This window comes from Agelaius tricolor, unplaced genomic scaffold (assembly GCF_023055355.1).
Source record: "Agelaius tricolor isolate 1412-34295 unplaced genomic scaffold, bAgeTri1.0.p SCAF_1, whole genome shotgun sequence".
NCBI classification, from domain to species: Eukaryota; Metazoa; Chordata; class Aves; order Passeriformes; family Icteridae; genus Agelaius; species Agelaius tricolor.
This window is the reverse complement of record NW_027269261.1, coordinates 55,489,472-55,512,312: the sequence shown is the minus strand read 5'-3', so window position 1 is coordinate 55,512,312 and position 22,841 is coordinate 55,489,472. Positions and strand designations below refer to the sequence as shown.

Sequence of the window (22,841 nt, the reverse complement as noted above, 5' to 3'; positions counted from 1 at the left end):
TCAGCCAGACTATCTGACATCCTCATTTTTCATGATGATGAAGAGGCAAGAGTGTGAGCAGATATTCTACCCTCCTAGAGGAGGGGTGTCAAGATATTTCTGACCCTCTGCTGAAGCTCCAGACAAGTGTTGCTGATACTTTTAAGCCACAGGTATTTGCATGGGTATTAAGCACCATCAGGTATTTGTTGGGAAGTCAGGCAATTTGATTGATGGCTATTTGCCTCTTTCTCACAGTTAAATTGGGTTTGGGCTCTTTTTTTTTTTTCTTTTATTTTTAAATCTCTTACTGACTGCAATTTTTTTGGTGCAACTTCCAGACAGTGCATAATTCCTAGGTGTAAGAAGCATCTCAAGGGAAGACCCATGCATGTCTAACTAGCAAAGCTGCTAGGGGGATAAGGGGCAGAATGAAAATAGTTTAAATCTTACCTGAAAATTAGTTTTCACAAGTTTCACATTTTTGACAACACCCAATGACAGGGCAGAATAATAAGGAGCAAAATATAATTCAGTAAAGCCACAAAAGATAATTAAGTTTCCAACTATTATTTCAAGGCTCTCTTAACCCTTGGAAAATTGAGGATGATATTGGACAGTAAAATTTACATGCATTATGCTCAATTATACATGTGTTAGAAACCACACAGTCCATTCAGTATTCTGCAGCAGCCAAGCCATGTTAATTTGAGCAAACCTGCAAGCGTGCATACAACCTGACTATCCTGGAAATTATCATTTCCATGAAAGGAAGATCAGCAAAAGTCTCCAGACATGCCTAGCACATGACTGACTCTACTGAGAGCTAGAATTCCTCTCCAAATACATCACCTTGAGAAGGCAGCAATAATCTTACAATAAAAAATGGCACATATTGCTGCTACTGGTGCCATGGCAACATCCAATGGGATTATCTAATTCTCTTGTCTGAAGTGATGATTTTATACACCAAAGATGCTAACTAGCTTGGAACTTACACACCACGCTGTGGTCTGTTATGAGGAGATAAAACCAAAACCAGCAAGATATAAAAATGTTATTGGCAGGTTTGATTTCCAAGTCCTTGTTTCAACCACATATAGATTTATTTGTCCAATGTTATTGTATGAAATAGAATAAAAAACGTGTAACACCAGGGACACCATGATAACGATGTGTTAATTTTAAATTAAGAGAAGAATTGCATAAGACAACAAAAGACCACTTCATCAGCTCCCAGAGGCTTTGTTTCTCAAGGCTCTTCTTCAGTCATCTTCTCTTGAAGTTTTAAAATCTGAATAAAAGTGCAATTGGCCAGAATCCTAGTCCCAAAGCCTAGGTGTACCCTAGTCCCAAATATTAAATTGCCATGAAACTGTCATAAGACCAACCATAAAAACAGATCCCCCCACCCCTCAGAGCACCCACTGGCAGAGAGTACCTGCTATGGAAGGACAGCACCCACCTCAGTCCATTTGAATGCTCCAGCCTTGGCACTGCTGCACCAAACCCATGCGTACCCCCACAAATAAGCAATGAAACTCATCCTCAGCCAAACTCCAATATTACATGTTCCTCCAAGATTATCTTTAAATTATAATCATAACTGAGGGCAAAATATGTTCTTACCTTTTTTTTTTAATGCAGTGATGCCTAATATGTTATGAGAAGACAAAACCAAAACCAGCAAGATACAGAAATGTTATTGGCAGGTTTGATTTCCAAGTCCTTATTTCAATCCCATATAGATTTATTTATCCAATGTTATTGTCTGAAATAGTGTGAAGTAGGTATAGCCAAGAGAAAAGATGAACTATTTTGAAATACAAGGAAACAACTACAATGCTTTTATGTTGACACAGGGATTATATTTCACAAGAGGTTACATTACGCCCTCTAGTAAAAACAAAGTCCAAATACCACAAGACATACTACAAATTTGGATGAAAAAGACTACAAACATACAGAATTTATAGCATATCTATCTTTTGTCTCCTCTTTCTTCCAAAGTTTCCATTACAGCTCACCTTAGGAATGTCAACAAATATTAAGTGTAACTTTTGCCATAATACTTTTATAATTCTGTTTGCTGAAATTGACAGAATCCAAACAGAATCCAACACCTTGCACAAGATGCAGTGAAGCAGTGACTAGAACAAGACAGGGAGGGAGGACAAAAAAGGTTTCACATCAGAGTAGGTATCTGTATTTCACTAGGTTCCCATTTTTCCTCTGCAGTACTCTCTGGGCACATCTCCATCCTCCACACATGTTTTTCAGGCCACATTCCTCAGGCATGCCTGAACTTGTTCTTAGTGCCCTCTACATAGGACAAGGCTTATTGGGGGGGGGGGGGGGGGGTGAGGAGGGGGAAGAGGAGGGAAAATAAGTGTTCATCCCTTTTTGATCCCTTCTCCCTCCCCACCCACAGTCAGCAGTGCAGTGCTAAGAGACCTGCTCAGGCACAGCCTTCTGCCTCCTGCAAAACTTTGAGTCCTTCTCTTCTGGCTTGAAAAGCACATGTACCAGAGAAGGTCTCCTTTATTTAATGATAAAATGGGCTTATTACAGAGCTTTTAATAAAGCATTCACCCAGCCAACCTAATTTCATTAAAACAAGACTATGAGATAAATAAACACAATGATAAAAGGATGGCAACCTAAGCAACATTCATTTTGCACACCCAAGACAGAGACATCAGGATGATTAGCCCAGAAGCATGTACCAACACTTGCTTAGCAGAAGCCTTAGCCCTTGATGAGCACCAATTAAGTTCTTTCCTTTGATCAAGGAGCAAGATAAGATCACATTTATGCCACAAAGCTTTGATTGCAACAACACACCCTACACTTTGCTTACCTACACCTAACTACTAGTCTAAAAAACAGTCCAAAAATATATTTTGTCATTACAGTGACAAAGAATATTCTTCATTTAAAACGTTGTATAGAGAAGAGCATATTAGAAACTACTTTAACACAGCCCTGATACAGTAGTATAACAGAATTCAGCCAGGTGCTGAACACAAGACTGTAGACCAGAGTTACAGAGGTCAGTGATCTGAGCTCACCAAATCAAACACAGATGCTTGGTTTTGTCCAGCATGTGTGATGCTTGATGAAAATTAGCTACATTTCACAATACCATAAATATCTATTTTAATAGGTAATGAATGTTTAAAGCCAGCAAAACAGATCAGGCTGACTCAGTACACCTCCTGCAGATCCTACAAGCTGTGAAATGTCATTGCTTGTACTCTGAAAAGATGGAGGCAAGCATATGGAAACCCACAGGCAATTTCCTCATGCAAAGGAAGCATGGCCTAGGGACCTGAATGATAGACTCAGACTCCAAAGTTATCCCACTCTGGTAATGAGAGCCCAAATGACACAAGGACTCTATACCAGGTCTAACATCAGCCAGAGACCCACAAACAGCATTTTTATTTGAATCTCCTTTATTTTTACAACAGCCCTGTGTACAAACACACTAAAATCTTGAGCTACCCCATCACCACAGGCAGCTGGGGCCTGAAGAACTCCCATAAATGTGTGAGAGGTTGCTATAGTGACTCCAGTTCAATTAACTCCTGCCCACCCTTCCATTCCTCTCCTCAAATGTGCCTTGCCATTGGTCAGTACCTCACTACCCCCTCCTTTTGACAGGACTTATTTGGGGTGTGTGGAGGATAGAGCAAGGAGAAACACTGCAGATACACCATTCCTCTAGGAAGGCAAGGTTTGACTGTGTGATACCATTAGGCAAAGACAAGGTGCAAATTCAGAACAATATCATCACTTCTATGGAAAATATACAACAGAAATCAATGTCTTTCACTTAATTCACAGAGGCACTGTTTAGACTTATTAATATGCCTTCTGTGTGAAGCATCAGTGAAAATCCTGTCCTAAGACGATGGAGCAAACAAAACACTGAGCAGTCTTGCCACCTCTTCTGCAATTCCCTAATCCTGACCAGTTAGACATGCCTGGAAGGAGCTCCAGGTCTTAAACCAGGCAATTCAGAAATTTTGATTTAAGAGACAAAAAAGAACAAACAAACACCACCCAAAAACCCCCACACACTTTTGAGTACTTGATAATACTTGATGTGTATTCACACATCACTCATAACTGCAATTCATCCTGTAGCACATGTTGAGTAACAGCTTTTTGTTGGGGTCTTTTACTACAGAAAATAAATCATCATGGCAAATTTCAACATACATTTTTATCCATTGCCCCTGTACTTTGTCTTCCTGTAGCTCTTGCAATGTGCTAATGAGTGTAAAAACAAGGAGAGGCATGATTCTCGTTTAAGAAGTTTTGCATGCTGAAAACACAGGGTACCGGGCAAGAAGTGCAAGGAAGGAACACATAACAAGAGTTCTGAAAACCTGGAGCCCAAGCAATATTTCATCAAAAATGGGACTTTTCCTATAGAAGTGTCCAACAACAGATACAAATTACTTCCTGACCCTCAAGTTTTAAAGAAAGAAGGACAAAAGCAGCCTGCACGGTGGCCAATCCCTGCACCTTTAACTAGGCAGTTTCACTACATTCTATGAAGTTACAATCAACTTTTCCACTAATGCCTATTGTGATTTTTAGCTTTTCAAATATTGCTTTTCCAGACACGATGCTGAGAGCATTCAACTTTTAGAGTTCCCGATGTTTTATTATAGTAGTTTGAACAGCAATTTAATGGCAAATAAACACAGCCGACTGTGAATACAAACATCAAGGGGAAAAAAAAATCACCCACAAGCAGCTCAAGAAAGTGCAACACAGTAAAACCCATGAAAACGTGATCTAAACACAAGAACACAGAGGCCAACTTTGATTTCATACATATTCACTCATCTTAGCAACAACGCATGAATAACTTTAAGACTGCAGTAGTACAAACTCATTGTGCTAGTTTTTACTTTGTTTCAGCCCACAAATAAATATAAATAGATGTATTTAGTATAGTCCACCTTTTCCTAGTAAAACATTATGGGCAAGCTTGGATGTGCAAAGAGTGGTTATGTAATACTATTCTCTGATCTAATTAACAAATACTCATACAGAGTATTTTTTAGGTAACCAAGAAAAGGTTAGAAAAGAGGAAAGAACTTTGTTCTGTATCCCAGGCATGGGCAGCTCTCCCTGCTATTCCTCACTGAAAGCAAAATACCAGGGGTTTCTTAGTGTTAGATTTTCCCAAATAACTTGAACACAACGACATTCACTTGAGAATGCCTAAAAAGAAAAGCTAAAAAATAACTCCAGGCATCACCCATAACTTCTTCTAAAATCCAGCTCTGTTGTGCAGCTCCCAGCACACACAGTCAACAGGACTGACCTTGTTGAAATCTCCCTGGGTAAGCAAGATAGCTCTAAAAAAAGAACACCAGGCTCTCAAGATTAATTGCTAACTATTAATAAATTAGCATATTTCTCCCTCTTTTCCCAGACATACCTATAAATGTAGCTGCCCAACAGCTTTACCAGGCATCCGAGGTACTTTACTCAGGAAATCTGAGTATTTCATGACATATGCAGGAATAAGTAATGTCCATGAACTCCTGAGAAAGGGAATAACTGAACCTGGAGTGCAATAATGAGCCCAAAGCAGATGTGATCCCCAGCCAGCCAAGTCTACAGCTCCAGTGACAAAGGCCAGACTGTAATGGAGCCTCACAACAACAGAGGCTTCTAACCACAAGCATGTCAAATTCGTCTTTACCGTGTAAAATTTTGCTTGAAGTCACAGCTCACACAAGCATGTGAAGCCTGGGGAAAGGGGGAAGAGACAGATCAGGCTACGGCAAACAAAGAGGAGGCACAGCGATGTCCCTAAGACAACAGTGACATTTCTCACACAGGAGCTCTATGACAAATGCTGCTTTCCTTCTCCTCCTCACATCTTTTGAGGAATGACCTTAACTGAAGGGTTTCCAGTAGCCAGGGACTTCTGAGACCAGAAAAAGTTTCACCATACCATCAAATGTCATTATGCCAGTAAAATTAAGTCACTTTTATACAGTGTACTGCAAATGTGCTGCAACTTCTATGGCCACTCACCTGACCTGCAAGAAGCTGAGTAACTCTGGGAGTACTCCTTGAGGAACTCTCAAGAAATTCAGGCACACAAGAGAGTGCTGTGATATACAGGTGAGGACTTTGAGCCCCCAAGCATCTTACACTGCACAAAAGCAAGATCACAGGTCAACTACAACACTACCCAGATGTTAGTCTGTACCACCACAAAAATCAACTCAGAACAGCCCAGAGAACCAAACCCCAAATACATCTTCTCAGCAGAGGTAGGAAACAGTGCAGACAATATTGTTTAAAGAGCACAAATTCCATGCCAGCCCAAGCACAAGTAAATCAACACAGCATCCTAGGAAAATGCATACCTTTTCCTGGCTGAATATGCCCCCTAAACACTATCTGAATTCATTGTGCTGTAAGAGAAACCTTTAACTACACCATCACTTCTTTCAGACAGAAATCAAGGTGGTGCTTATAGAAAAAAAAATCAGATTGTTTCCAAACATTGATGCTGTAGCTAAAAAGTTATCACATCCTTGCTTAAAAATGCTTCATGTACACAGAAAATTGTTGGCAATAAAAGCACAAGTCTTCCTCTGCAGTTTCAGTTTAACTAGACCAGCTCTTATTAGCTGCATAGCCTGCTATTGCCAGTACAGCACCCTGTGCCAGAAAAAACACCCTTGTTCACAAAAAATAGCAGCATTCTAGTCTGAATTAGCAAGAGAAGACAAGCAACTGTGTTTTGTATCAGCTGTTGTTGGTAACAATGAACAGAGCCCTTTTTATTTAAAACCTGACAACAAACATCTAAAAATATTTATGTTTAACTTACTATTTCTTGATAGGTTCCATTTTAAATGCTAGATAAATGCTTCTTACAGTATTTTCCAAGGACTGAACATCTCAAAACCTCAGAGCAAAACTCTTCAGGAACAAGAGTTACCCTGTTTAAAAAGTTACTTAAAAGCAACATTAAAAAAAAAAAGTAAGCTGACCAGGATCAAATAAGCTGTCCAGCAGTGGTCATACAGCCTACTTTGGGATTTTACTTTTTACAGGTTTGTTTTATGGAAAAGGGTAAGTTTCCATGATTCCTTTTGGTCTGGAAAAGTTATAAAAAAATATTTAATTTATCAAAGTTTGATGGGGGGGGGGGGGGAGCAAGAAGGGGCTCAGTTTCACATTAAACATTAATATGGACTGAGTCAGACCACTTATTTCCACCATTCTCAACATTTTGCAAAGAAATTTTTTACCATTGTATGATAAGTAAGAATCATTATCTGCAAAACCAATCTCCCCACTGAGAGCTGGCATCTCCCAGCAGTTTTATACATCATGCTCCTAAAATACATCTCCACAGCACCACAGCACTGACTACTGGCAGCAGATATCACCAGCCAAATAATTTTGCCCAGAGTTCAACCAGATCATGGCATCACTTCTCACAGAAGGCACGTGCAAGACAACAAAGAGCTTAAGCTCCCCTCCAAACACTTGTTCATCAAACTAACCTTGAGAATTAAATGAAATATTCATAAGTTAAAATTAAATTGGTCTTGGTCAAACATGAAACCCAGTGGTTGTGAACTACACAGTAAATAACTACTTCAGGTTGAAAATAAACTATGAGACATTGTGCTAACAAGGCTGTTAGCTAGCTATTAAAGCCTCTATTTTCAGGTTCAGAGATGAAAGTATAACCATAAAGAAAAATTTTCCACATGTCATTTCTTTATTACAGTCTTGTCATGCAGGGAGTGACATAAAATGACTCTGTGTACTAAACAAGTCCAACGCTTACCTAGAAACTAAAAAACAACAGCACAAACAAAAGTCACCAGGAGTCTTTAATTTATTCCTTTGCATTTCAAAGTACACGTGTTTGCATTAGTCAGAAGATCCACTCCCCAACTACAGCCAGCCCTCAAATTATTCTGCATAACACTAATTGAGGGTCCAGCTGAAGAGTTACCTGCTCAAGGAACCTGCAAGTAAAATAAATTATGCAAGAAAGGAAGCCAAGCATGTTTAAGAATAATAAAGGCTTTTAAAATGATTAGCAGGTTTACTCTTTAATCTGGCAAGGCAACAAACTTTCAGCACCCAAGAGAAAAAACACAATGAGGGAAAAGCTTTATATAAATATCCCACATGCCAAAGCAAAAGGCTTATTTCATTGGAACAATGCACTCCTGTTTAAACCAATTCCAAGCATAAAAAAAAAAGAGAGATCTTTTTGGAGGAGTTATTTATATGTTAACGCATAACTTCACAGCACGTTTGTGTGGAATCCTCTCCTCACAAAGGCTGCTTGGACAGTCCCTCACTGGCACCGGCCCCTTCAGGCACATGTTCACTCTCAGGAGGGCTGGGAGTATCCATCTCTGGCTCTCTGAAAATACGATTCTGCTTTCCAAAGTTGCCGGATGAGTGTGGGGCCGCGCTGCTGCCAAGCGCTGACCGCAGGCCCGCGGTGCGAGCGGCGCGCTGGTCCCGAGTGAGGGACGGCCGGCAGAAATGGCTGCTGCGAGCCAGAGAGGGAGAGCGCCGCCCCCAGCGCGGGCAAACCTGCACTCCTCACAACACTCCCAACTTCTCAGCAAATTAAACTCCAGCTAAGCCTGCGAAAATACTTTATGTAACCAAAGAGGATCACACTAAAACCTAATGCCGCAAGAAAAAAAAAATAAAAGAGACGCGCGCTCCAGAAGCCATAAATCCCTCACCCAACCCATAGCTCCACTTCCCTTTTGATTCATTCCCTGTAGAGCGGGAACTGCGACACCCCGGTCGGCATTCGGAAAGCGCTCGCAGGGTCCAAGTGCAGCATGACAACACGGGGTTGAACCTGCCCTCAGAGGAAGCCTCGGTAACACCCAGCGCTACCGAAATGCCCGGGCAGGAGCGGGGCGCCCGCAGCCATCCCGCCCCCCGGAGCCCCCCGGGGCTGGGCGGGCTGCACACCACGGCCCCGCCGAGGCTTTCGCTGCTATGTCAGCACTGCCAACAAACCTCGAAGGAGAGGAGGACGTTTATGCTAGCGGGAGAGGGATGAGGGACACAAGCACGCACCCGAGAGATGAGGGGTCGGAGGGATGGACGGACAGACTGGCGGACGAAGGGGCCGCTATTCACCTCTCCGAGCGGCAGCCCAGCGCTTCAGTCCCATCACCGCTGAACAGGAGTTCTTGCTTAGTTGAGCTAGTTTAAAAACTTCTTGCTTTAGTTACAAACCTGAAGTTTTTTCGAACTGTCAGCGGCTTTCGCTTGAGAAGCTGCAAGTTAACTTTCGCAGGACTTTTCCAACCTGAACTCCTCTGATTCCACGATCCTCCTACCTGCCTGAAGGAGCGCGGTAATCCCCCGCTCCATGCAAGCAGGCTGGCCAGGACGAACCAGGGAGAAGGGGACCAAGCCATGGGTAGAGACCCCACTGCAGATATATATATATATATATATATGTATGTATATATACACGTGGACCTGCAGTTAGCCAATCTCGCTGCAAAACTTTCTCTGTCCCAGCGTCAGAAAAAGAAAAAACCAAAACAACACGGAAAATCCCGCAAGGCGAAGCAGGCGCCAGCAGGCGCGGAGGAGCGCCGGCAGGAGGGCGCGGGAAGCCGCCAGCTCCCGAGCACCACGCTGGGCAGTCCCGGGGCTCGGCCGGGGCCGGCGCTGGCAGAGGCCGCGCTCCCCCGCTCCCCACGCCGCCGCCCCGCCGGGCAGAGGAGCCGCAGCGGCAGCGGAGCACCCCCAGCGCGCCGCCGAAAAGTTCCCCCGGCGTCCAGACGGCAGGGCCGGCTCCCTCTTACCCTTAGTCCAGTCCACCACTTGCTTCGGGCTCCACTTGGTCACCGGCTCCATGGCGGGTCCGAGCCTGCCGGCACCAGCCCCCGCTCAGACCGCAGCTCCTCCGGCCGCGGACTCGCCCCCTCTCACGCTCCCATCCCGGCGGCGCCGCTCCAGGCCGCCCCCTCCCGGGCCCGGCTCCTCCCGCCGGCCGCGACCGGGCCCGCCCCGCTCCGCCCCCAGGTGCCGCGTCCCGCCCGGGCCTCGTGCTTGGGAAAGCGCCGAGAAAAAACTTCCAGGGGTTCCCGCTCCGACAGGTCCGGAGAGACGGCGATTCGGGAGTCGCCCAGCATCCTTCCCCGGGAGCGGCGGGCGGGCCATGGGGTGGAGCGGCGGCCAGGCGCTGCGCCCTGCTTCGGTGGTGGCTCAGAGTGAGTCACAGCCATGGGGCAAATTTAGCATCAGAGTGCCTTGAACCACGTTTGCCCCCGAATTGGCATTTGGGGTTTTTGATTCTGAATCCCGCGCCTAAAAGCGTCCTTGGGTGTGGAGGCTGTTTCGCCCGAAGAGTTTACTTTTATTTTGCTCACTTCTCTTGGGGGCTGCATTAAGCCATCAGCTACACCTTAGACTCGCATTCCTCGTGGGAAATTTGTCGCTTGTGTCCTGGCCACCTCCCGAAGCCCATGGAAGTCCTTACTGAATGTCAGTGTCTTCTCAGAGGTTAAAGAGCTGACCTCCAGAACTGTGTGCCCAGCATACCGGCTTCTGCCGTTCCCTAGCACTGAGCACATAAATCGGCCTTGCAAACACCTTTCCGTGCCGCAAGGAAACATGAAGAAAACAGGAGTTTTCATTGTGTCTATCACAATACTATCTGGTTCAGCAACAAATTGCAGCCTGAAGCCCTTTTGTAGCATGCACAAATGTCCCACTGCTCCTCTTCCTCAATGAGGAAGAAACGGTGTAAACACTGCTGTGACAATAAGAGTGTGAAATTTTAACTTGGCAATATTACAGAGTGGGCAAGCAGCTGGGAATTGAGACTGTCCAGTATCCCACTGTTTTCATCATCTCCCATCTCGACCCATCTGTTATCCTCAGTCATGGAGTTGAAATGTAAGCTCTTTGGGACAGGGGCTGTCAGTCCCATGCAGGGCTGTGCAACACCCAGCTGTGCAGAGCCCAGCTTTCCCACCGCACCACAAACAGCTGCCTTCTGGCACACACTGCTGCAGACCCCTATTGGAATCAGGAGGAGTTTCAGATCTAGTTCTAGTTTGGGGAACCAGTAGTTTAAAAGAAAGGGGGTGTGCATGTATACCTAAAAAGTATAATTTGTTCTCTTTTTTTGTTACATGGTGATTGAAGGTATATTTTTAGTTCTTTATTATAAGGTTAACTCGTTTTAGCTGATTTCTGTATTTGCTTTCTAGTTTCTGAAATAGAACAGCTGTCAGTTAACCTCTCTGCCTATCTGAAAGATTAAAATGCAGTTCCTCACAGCTTTAATATTGGTGCAACAACCAAAAGTTTCCTGATTCCCTATTGAATCATGTTGCCATTCATGCTTAAAAAAGGTAAAACAGCAGCTCTCCCCCCTCTCAAAGGCCTGAGTAAACAGATGGACCCTGCTAATGGTTTCACATGGGTTAATGTAACAGCACTTGTTTTAACTACACAGATGCTTTCCTAGGTTGCAGGCAGGATAGCAAATGTCTCTCGTCCTTGGTGTTTGGAACACTCATCTGCTGTCATCCTTCTCTGTCACAGGTCTTGGGCCAGTGCCTCTGCCTGATTTGGGTCAGATGAGCACCATATTTTGTGAAGAAGGCATGCAGAGAGGGTTGCTAGCAGATTGCCAATCCAACAAATCTATTATTAATACTTAGTATTTTTGGTCATTTTCAAAGTGACAAATCTATTAATTTATTTTTTTTAAGCAGGACAACATTGCAGTGACTTTCATTCTTTTACTTCATGATGTCCCCCAACACCAACTGCTTTACAGCCTCCTCTGGACAAAAGAAATGGGGCTGGCAGGGGAAGGCAGCATGTCTCCTGTTTCTCAAAAGAATCCTAGCCACATTGCTTACCTGTGCTACTCTTTGCAAACCCACATTACAGCTGCCTTTGAGTTGATCTTTCTCATGATTACATCACCATAATCTGATCTTTATTTGAGATGAGATTACCTAGTAGTCACTGGCATGATGCAATTAGAAGTTCTGTCTATAGAATAAGGTGGTTTTTGTTTCAAAAGAATACCCATTGCCAAAAGAAATAATAATTTTTAAAAAACCAAGCAACTCTGTCCATTTTCTAGCAATGCCATATTAAAAAACTACACTTCTCCTTTGAATGCCTTCAGATGCTCTGTAAGTTTGTTTATGAGTTTTTAGCCAGTACCAATTATTACCAAAGATGTCCATTCCTTTTCTCTGCTTGCAGCCTTGCATGGCATTCATTGCTCTGCCAAGGACCTGGCTGCCAGCTCTCCAGAAGTGCACAGGTTTCTTTTATTACCATTTTCCAGTGGTAAAAGTAAATTGATTTGAGAAGACAATTCAGACCAATTGTTTGCTGATTCCCTGTTTTGTTTTCTTCCTTTGTATATCCTCTTGCACTCCAGGTTCTCAAAGGGCTCTCAGGCCAGTTTGCCTAACAACACAGAGCTTAGTATGGACCATGATCTCGGCTTCACAGTCCTAGGCACAGCAGTATGCACCCTCCCACCACCCCAGAGGAAAGACAAAAGAGTCTTTTGTCTAAACCCACAGCCACATCCTGTCAAAATGGCAGAAGAACCTACACAGTGTTTGCCATCTTCAGCTTTCTCTCGTGGCAGCTGATCAGCAAGAGCAGGGCAGATGACTCTCTATAACAGAAAGTCTATGGAAATAAATTATCCTTTCAAGAAAAAAAAAGAGTATTTGGATAATTGAAAAAGCTTAGCATCATTTCATTAGCTATATTGGCGGTACTCTTAACACATGCAGCTTAACACTGCATTACAATTTTTTTCTAAACACAATCTGGTTGACCCTGCCTCTTAGGCCTTAATTTTTCATTCCAAATCTGTGACCTACCAGGTTACCTGCCTGGACCTGTTTTTTTGACATAGAGATGGTCATATGCCTGAGAAAGTAACCAAAGTGGACAACAAGGATGACATTCAAGTTTTTAACTAGCATGAGAGGCAATAGATGATCTAGCACAAATACCTGCTGATACAGAGAGAACACACCAAAATTCCTTGAACAGTTGAGAGTTAAGTTTGAGTTTGAACCAGGTTATCTCTTCACATCACATTGCTGTTTTTGTCCCCTGGCTGCTGCATCACAGTGTGTCTGTTACCAGACTTACTACCACCCACTAGAGCTATGCCTCACGTTCCTTGGTGTTGTGCAGGTTTGCAGGGACAGCAGCCCCCTTCTCTAAGAGAGGTAACTGCTGCTACTCATCTCGAGGGGGATGAATAAACAACTGCTTTGCCAAAAGTCACATACCAAGTTCAAAAATTGTGGGTTTTGTTTAGGGCCACAAAAAGGTAATTTTCTTACTGGATCAATTTTTTTAGGGTCAGCATATTGCAGTTTGTGTTTTTGAGTGGAAGGGATGTTTATGTTCCGCAAAGCACTAAGCAAGTTTTACATTACATTACATTTTAATTACATTATTCATGAAAGGCTCGAGGTTTATTTGTTTCATATGCATAGCTGAAAGCTAAGAAAATTGACAAATTTAAAGTGTGCAGAACAAAAACCAGTATATGGGTAAAAAATCCACTATTTGCCTCTATTGACAATCCATAGATGAGCAGTTAGGTGCTCGTCCCTAACCTTTTATTAGTCATAATGCCTCAAATACTGTCACTACAAAAAAATAAAAAAATAAAAGTTAGGATTTATCTTTTCAAGCATTACCTTAATCACACACAGAGGCCACAGAAGGACTTTTTGCACAACAAGAAAATTTTACCCTACATAACTGGAACTGAGAACTTCCCGGTAAGGTCAGTGAGTATTCAAGTTCTTTTGGAAATTGCAACAGGTAACTTAACTGAGTCAGAGTGAGTCAAGTTCGGAACTGGGTTTGGTTCAATCATCATGTAATTAAAAAAACTCATGCTAATGGGAAACTGTTGTTGCATAAGAATCAACATCCTATTTCTCACTTTGATACCAGTACTGTTTAATGATGTATCTCTTCTATACATGAGAGTGTGGGAGATCTTGGTGTAGCCTGATGAGAGAAATAGGTCTGCCCAGTGGTGTTTCGAATACAAGGTTATTCCTGTTTATCAGTAACCAAAATTAGGTTAGGAAGACCCACATATATGACTGTATTTATAATGGATCTATCAGATTTATTATTTTTCCCCCATAATAAAGTTCCTGTGCTACTTATTTCCTAAGGATAGGAGTTCTGTATTTGGATTGTCCTTGTTATTCAGCTTTAAACTACCTACACAAAGTTCCTAGTAGGGTGAAAGTTGCCACTGTCTCCTGGTATAGGTGTATATATATATATATATATATATATATATATATGTCTGCATATAAATAGATGTGTGTGTATCTGTACACTGATGACTCTGCACAAAACTGATGTAGGCTGTAAGGAGAATGGTCTTCTCCTGAAGTTTTCCTCAGAACAAAATCCTAAAAACTTTAACAAGTATATGTTTTTCCTTTGAGAATGCAGATACAGTGCCTGTTTTGCCATACACTGGCCTTTTTAATTCCCTAGGTGGTTTTATTAATCAGATCTCAAATCCCTGCATAGAAATAATTTCCTCCACTGCATCTTGTGCTAAGGCAGCATGTTTAAGAAGAGGATCACAAACTTGTTGTGCAAATTAGAAATGTATTAAAAATGTATTTCATAACTATTAGAAATTAGGTTGTAAATTTATTTTGGTCTAGCTTAGGTCCATTTACCTGGCTGTGAAACTATCTGACTCTCAGGTAAACAAAGCACAAAAGCGATTTGTGGAAAATTACAAAATTCACCAATATCAACATATAAAGTGAAACTTAAAGTCAAATGAGAGCATTTTTGTATAGAGAAAGAGAGAAATTATTTTATCTGGTCTTCATTTCCCTGCCCAAAAGGCACACAAGAGGAAAGATTTGTCTTGAACATACTTCATCAGTGAATTTGATCGGCTGCAGAAGATTTACATTCCCAAATGGAAAACAACTTCTGGGAGCTTAGCACTAGCAAGGAGACATTTTTGCAGCTAGAGCAGGGAAACCACTTTGCAAAATTACCAGGAGTAGCATCTGCCCCACCAGCTGTGGATGTTTGTCCAGCAGTCATTTATCACAGGCACAGGCAGCAGAGTGGGACCCAGTCCTGCCTGGTGCCTGGAGAGTGGAGGGAGTGAGATGTGGCGCAGTGCCGGTGAAGCAGATGTGCGCAGCTGAGTTCCTGGCTCAGGACCAGAGGAGGGGACTGAGGTACCATTCAGCTCCCTTCAAGCACCACCTCAGCTGCTTTGGGCTGAGGAAGTGTGAGGAATGAGGATGCAACAGGCAGCTGGTGCAGGAGCAAAAGGGGTACTGGGGCAGATGGGATGTCCCCAACACCCCTGAAGCCAGACGACGGATGGTGGAAACCTCCTCCTGCTAAAGGGATACCTGTGGGCCAAGGCAGAGAAGACCACCTCTCATATATCAGTGGTACTATCCACACAGCCTGGGCCATATTTGTCTGGAAACTTGCTCAAAATAAGGTCTAAGAGAGACAAATTTATGGAAGGAAAACCAGAGTTATTCCTACATGGAGCATGTAGGAATATTGTATATTTGTATTTCAAGACCTTGATTCAAGAAGCCTGTGTTCTGCCTAAATCACACTAACTTGTCTTCCCCTTTTTAAAGTCTTCAGACATTAGAAAACAACAGCCAAAGAGATTTAAGACCAGGCTGGTTAAATGTGCACATGCAACAGTAGAACCATGAGCTAGATACATTTCTTTTAAAAAGCTATGTGACCTTGACAAGAAAAATTTTTGCTCACTTTTGCAGTCTTCTTACTCCCCCTTTTCAAAGGAAGTTAGATATACAAGTATTTTAATTCGCCCATTTTTCTTATTAGCCTAAATTTATCTGCAAACTCTGAAATGTAAGAAAGGTGCATTAACTCTAGCTGCTTGAGCTTTTATTGCAAACGGAAGGGTTTTTTTGGAAGGCAAAAAAGTAATAGGAATTCAAACAATTCATTTGAATATCTGTTTAGCTTTAAAAATAATACCTTAAATCAGAAAAGAAGGTTTGATTTTTTTTTTTTACTAATTGTCATCTATTTAAAACATTTAAGTTGAATTGGCAGCAGTATCGCAACAGGTTATTGTAGAAATACACCTAATCAGGAATGAAAATCCCCAGTAACTTAAGCACCAGTTTCTCTAGAGAGCTAGAAAGCCAACTATTACTGTAGTATCTTCTATAGAATTCTCAAATCTTCAGATCTTCAAACATGCTGCAAACATTAATGAGCAGTCTTCCAAAATACCTGTGGTCTTGTGGTTAAGACAGCCCAACACAGTTTCAAAAGAACGACGTTCAAAGCCTTGCTCTGTCACAGCCCAGCTCACACAAGACTAAGACTGATCCTGAAATTCTTTATGATTAGGGATGAGAGTAATTCTGTTAAATTCTGTGAGAAGAATGTACCTAAATGTTTTTATATTAAGGGGATTTAAGGATATCTTTGTGTTCAAAGTCCAAACAACCATCCTGCAGCTGCTAATAGCCTCACCTCTGACTGTCCATTGGGGCATCTGAGGAGATTCCAAAAATAATTCCGTGTACTCCCTTGCTAAGGGAAGATCTCAGACTGAGGGTCTGGTCTAAGAAATAGAGCAGGGTTAGGTACCTCCTCCTCCAGGGGTAGGAGGAAAAGCAATAATATCATAAAACACAATTTTTGAGCTACTGCCCCAGCTGTCTTGTCACACATCTGCCCAGACCCTTGGTCCAGGCTCTTGGACCAAGAGCAACAACTATTTTGGACCAAGGGCTCTTCTGGGTTTGGGTGCTGACTTTGTTCACTCCTCTGTGGCATGTGGGGATCCTGAAATAATAGACATATTCAGAGCAGGTCTGATCAAACCAGTTGGGTGAAAACATTGGGGCTTCATCCACCACCTGGGTGAGCCGCAGGCTGTGGGGCATCTCAGTTCAGCTCCCCTCTGTGCCCCACAGGATTTCAATTTGCTTCCTGGGGCTGTGTACAGGTGTAGGTTTCACTCCCTAGTCCAGCCCTAGCAATATTTCTTAACAGACAGGCTGAGCTAGTTCTTCCAAAGCTTTTTAGATTTTGTGGTTTATACCCTTTATGTGGCCAGCTTTCCTCACGTGTTGTCTGTGCAGTCTGAGGAGAAAGCTCACACCTTTGTGGCCCTTGCCCTGACAGCAAGGGCTGTTGGTGCTGGCAAAGTACCGCTATCATAAAACACAGCCTGCAAATGAAATGATAAATCACACTTAACTATTTGCTTGGGAAATTACAGCTTTTTTATCATCAATGTGGAGAACTATATACCTGTCATTCCATTCTTTGATGAGCAGCATTGAAATATTTCCTGCACATTCATCAGAAACTTTTTCCTTCAGTAAATTACTACATTATGCATAGTACTTCCTTAGATTGTATGTTACTCTTGCTTCTGTAAAGAGTTGACTCATTGGTTGTGTTGAGCCTGGGATGCAAAGTGAAGCCCCAGGGAAGAGAAGCTCTGAGGAATGGAGAGGAAAAAGTGGTCATTTAATCCCCTGAAAATATGGCTTTGCAGAGACCAGAGACTAGGTCTGTCCTTTGAATGAATGACTGCTCTGAGAGCAATAAAAGTCACAAACAAATGTTGGTACCACAAGTGTTGGAAGACCTTATAAATCATATGAGAAAGGTTAAAACAATTATCTGAAGTACAATAGTCCTTTTTGAAACATACTGATCTTCAAAACAGGTTTACAGCCTCCCTTCTGGACAATAATTTTCATAGCAGAAGTCTGGCAAAAAGCTTTAGAAACTGTATTCTTTGTCTCCACTGCATGGATAATTATGTTTCCTTTCCCCCCACTTTCAGGACTTTTTCCTCAACATTGGATAATTTAATTAGAAAGTATAGCAACAGGCAAGAAGTTTATTAAACTGGAATAGCAAGTTTCTGCAAGAATCATGCTTTTAGTAAAAGAGCACTTTGGTCACCTCTACCTCAGTAACAGCATCCTAAACATGAAGAAGGAAAATTTGAGAAAGGTAAAAAAATATATCCCAGGGCATATAAAGACTTGAACGTAGGAAAAAAACCAAATCAAACCAAAACAGAACAAAACAAAACAAAACAAAAAAAAAAAAGGAAAAAAAGGTCATGTAAACAGCTCCAAAACAGCATATTCAGTGGACAAAAATTAGGCCAATACATCAAATATACACTGTTGTTGATGCCTGAGGCCACAAAATTATTTGGAGTCTTTGGCTTTCTGTGTGTACAAGATGACGGCAGAAACCAGACAATGGGCTGATGTTTGTTCTTCAAACCCAACCACCAGATGAGTGAAGTTCTTGCTTTTAAATATTTAATGTTTTGTTGGAAGGCTGGCACCTCTCACATGCTCCTTTAAAGAGAAACAGCAATTCAAGGATATGGTGGGAGCTCAAAATCCTCATTTGGCTCTCAATTAAACATTCTTACCACACAGATGGAGATGTATTTAGAACATACTTGTTTGGAACCTACTGTTTTTTAATTTTGATTTTGGTTTAGTTTATGAAACTATCTATTTTTTATGGTCATGGGAAGACATAGAGACCAAAAACTCTAACTGAGCAAAGCACAGAAAGGTGTGGTGTGCTGAGCACATTAGCAGCAGTGGCCTTTGGTGCAGGCTCATGTCAAAGCTGTTTTCACTACACAGCCTGGCCAAAGCACAGCAGTTCTGATGTGTGCAGACAATTATTTGTAAGGACCTCTGCTTTTGTCTTCCCCAAATGATGTACCTTTACAAGAAAGCAGAAGGGAATTGGCCCAGTCACTGGGAGATGCTTGTTTTAATACCAAATCCCATGTGAGCATCTGAACATCAGTATTCAAAAGAAGTACAAGACAGGAAGACAGAACTCACTTATGATCAGCCTTTCTTCATGGCTTCACTCCCTTTCTGAAGTCAAGAGGAGTGATCACCAGAATGCAAATGTGCTCTGTTGGTAAGGGAGTGGAATGAAATCCTCCTCCACTGGGAAGTTACTGTCTAACACTAGCAAGATTTATTCACTTAAGATCTTCCAGTGTTCTTGAAATACTTGTCTTTTAATTTACAATTTGATTTGGGACATTTTCTGATGGTTTCAAGGGAGGACTAAAGAGATTTTGATAAAAATTTGTGCAAGAAGAAAGAGAAAACAGTGTTCCCGTAAGCTCTTGTATTGTTTGTTTTGCCCTCCATGGTTGAAAACAGAAAAAGTGGGCAGAAATCTCAAAGGTAAAGACCTTCCAGTTCCATGGGACCAAATCAGATGCAATTTAAACCACAACCAAAAAAGATACTACAAGAATTAAACACCAGAAGTGGAAAGGGCACATTTCCATGCAGGATTCCCATCAGCTTTCTGGGGTAGATTCCAGCTGTGAAAGCACAGGAGCAGCTCTTCACTCACTGACCCTTTTTGTGGTCAGGATTTGCCCTATAAAGGCCTAATTGACACTAACATGAATGGATTCTGAACTCACTGCCTAGAGCAGGTTTATATGAAGCCTGCCTCCTTTGGATCCCTGGCAATTTCCTCTGCACCGTTTGCATCAAAACATGAACCTCTTCTCAAAAAGGCAAATATGTATACTGCACATGAAAGCAATCAACAGAAACCTTTCTCCTTGAAAAAGTGGGGAAGAGCTAGGCAGCCCTGTGTGTCCTTTGTCTGTGTTCTGAAAGGAACCAATTTCAATGGAAAAATAAAATACATGTCCCAAAGGCTTCGTGACTCCCTTTTCATTCAGTGTTACTGCACTGAAAAATTCCTTTATATAGCAATATTTTACCACCTTTTGACAAAATTCTAGCTTTATTGTGACCAATTGCTCTGGTTTTATTGCACTATTATGTTTGGTATCTCAATCTGTAGTTAAGGCTGCTGAATGTTTTTGAACAAAATAGGTTTAGAAATGGGCTACTTGCCTGGTGAGGCTTGAGTCTTTTTCTTCCTCTGTGTGTAATCATCTACTGAAAGACAGAGTTTCACAGTACTGTATATTTGACTCTTTATGACTATGCTTTCTGTTTACTGTCAGTTAAATCATGGGTTTTTCCCACTGGTTTTCTTGTTTTGAAGACCTATGCTATTAAAAAAAAAAAAAAAAGGAAAACAAGAAAACTGATTGTGATCCAGACACAAATCTGCCAATTTTACTGAAGCTGCTGATTCAACAAGGTCTTTCAGAATTTGCAAATTAGGGGGCATGACAGATGGAGCTATTTTTGAAACACTACCACTACTCATATGTTTAAAATTGCACTGGTGTTAAAGTGCTTTATGGAATGAAACCTTAATTCTGTGGGTTAAACTGAGATGACTCATTTGAGGGAAAATATCATATTATGTGAAAAAATATTGCCACTTCCCGGTAAGTCATCAAACAGCTGCTTTTGTTAAAATTCCAAAGATGAGTTTCTCTTAGTTGGCTCTACCATTGTAAGTCAAGAAGCTCAAACCTCAGCAATATCATTAATATGAGATGTAAGGAGATGCAACCCCACCAGCAGAAATGAAAATGGCTAATGTAAATAAGAGATGTCTTATTAACTTACATAAAATCTGTCTAGTGAAACATGGTTGATTAATGAATTTAGCTAACTTCAAGTGAACAAGCCATTCTGAAAATGTAGGTCCATGGCTTTTAATGAAAAGAAGGCCCAGCAGAAAGTACTGATGACTGATGGTTTACCCCTAAGTCCATTATTTCTGTATGCACAGTGTAGTGTTGGGTGCTAAGTGCTAAGCATCCTGAAACCTTCATCAGCAGTTTCTCCATCAGCAGGCAAATTTTCCAGTATTTCTTTAAATGATGTATTATGCTGCTCCTAACTGTAAGTTCCTCCTCTATGTGTTGTCTTCACTGCTGCTTCAGGGTGAAGGTAACCATTTAACCATTAAGCAGCTGGCACAACTTGTGTGAACAATTCTTAACACTGCATTTGAGAATATTTACAAAATTTATAAGTCTCCAACGGACATTTTACTCTTAGTATTTAGTTTTCTATACAAAATATTTTGTATAGAAATGCCATTTACAACAAAATGCCATTTACAACAAAAACTGTAGCTGCAAGAACAAAAAGAGCAGGTGAACAACATCAACAAACAAACAAGAGACAAAAAACCCAAACCAACCAAAAATCTCCCTGTTTAACTAATACTGTCTTCCTCTGCTGAGTAAGCAAAAGTCTCTAATGACAGTAGTTTGGGGCTATTTTTCACAAATCTCTCTTTTAAAAAAACCAAAAGTACAGGAATGTGTTCATGGAGTTAGTGGGATTTTACATTTGATTTATCCTTTCTTTTTATGGCAGTGAGCAATAGCATTTTCTTTCTTTTTTTTTTCTACCATCTTTCTTTACTCTTTTTTTTTAACTTTTAAAATTATGTTTCAGAAGATTTGCTTACATGTGCAGTTATGAAGTCTTGAAGATATTTGGAACTTTTGAATGTCATCTTGTTGACATCTTTAACTGTTCAATCCAGCAGAAATAAAGTGAAATCTGCTGAAACTCAGATGAATTTCGCCCTGGATATATATACCACTAGATTTTCTCATAGTCCATTACAACATCCAGTGTTCTTGTGCTTATACAGGCAGCTTTGAGATATCACATATGTGTTTTATGGCAACTTCTGTGCAAACTCTCTGGGGTACACAGACCCTCATTAAAATCCTAAGCAACCACTGTTTCTAAAGATCAGTGGTCTTATTTGAATATTTTTTAACAATCTAAGCCATGTTTCGTGCTAATCTCAGACTTCCTATGTTGGTCTTGTTATTTGGCAAAATCTGATGAAACTCAGTTGAAATTGTAAGTAGTAATTGTGACATTTGCTGTCACAATTTGTGGCAATGTGTGCATCACTTTTTTCAAATGTTTAAGTAAGGATATTTCATAGTGACCTCTGTTGAAACAAAAGAATGTTTCATATGGAAAAATAGTGAATGGTCTCTCACTGATTTCAATATAAACAAAATTAGATTCAGCACTTTGTACTTCAATAGGTAGTTATGGCCAAATAACCAAGTTATAAATTTAACTAAATGGAGCCTCTGAATATTTTGAGAATCTTTAGCTACTGTTGGTTCCCCATTTAACTCCTCAGTCTACTGAAAACTGGCCAAAAGCTGATATTAAGGGCTTCCAAATCTATTGAGATTTTGGGTTCACTTTTCATGTGATGTATTGCTTTTATGGTTTTAAATGTGCTACAGAATTTGCTTAAAACAAGAGGTTGCAATAATTACCTCATTCTTCTTGGTGGCTCCAGCAGTGATGTGGCAGATCTTTTTTAAGACTTTTACAAGTGACAGCATCTCTATCCAGACAGTTCTTGTGCAGTCCTAGTATGTTCAACTTATTCAAAGGACTATAAAGGATTGATCTGTTTTTATCTGTCTGATTATTTACACACTTCTGAGGAGGAAAATGAAAGAATTTGAGGAAGCAAAGTGTTTCAATGAATCAATCAGAGCAGGCAATATATATTCAATCTATACTCAGCTCTGAGAAGTTGAATGAATTTATATTAATTTTTAAAATATTTTATCCAATATTTTTAAAATATTTTCTCCAATAATCTGTTAAACTTGACCTATTCCTTTTCTTTCAATATGACTCACAATTCCTTAAGCACTTTACTTTTGAAACTCACACCTTGAAAGATTTTAACGCCATAACAGTTCCTGATTTTTGTGGGCTGATTTTGTGTTTATTCCATAGAGTTGTGTACCAGTGACACATTCGGGCTAT

General features: G+C 41.2%; 1 protein-coding gene across 1 annotated transcript in view; it reads right to left on the bottom strand.

The window, feature by feature from the left end:
- Positions 1-9,990, bottom strand: part of CNKSR3 (CNKSR family member 3) — a 60,848-nt gene extending 50,858 nt beyond the window's left edge. The window contains exon 1 of the mRNA XM_071435148.1: positions 9,843-9,990. Within this exon, the coding sequence (XP_071291249.1) occupies positions 9,843-9,894 (52 nt within the window). The 5' untranslated portion in view covers positions 9,895-9,990. The remainder of the gene's footprint in view (positions 1-9,842) is intronic.
- Between the last annotated feature and the right edge of the window lie 12,851 nt (positions 9,991-22,841).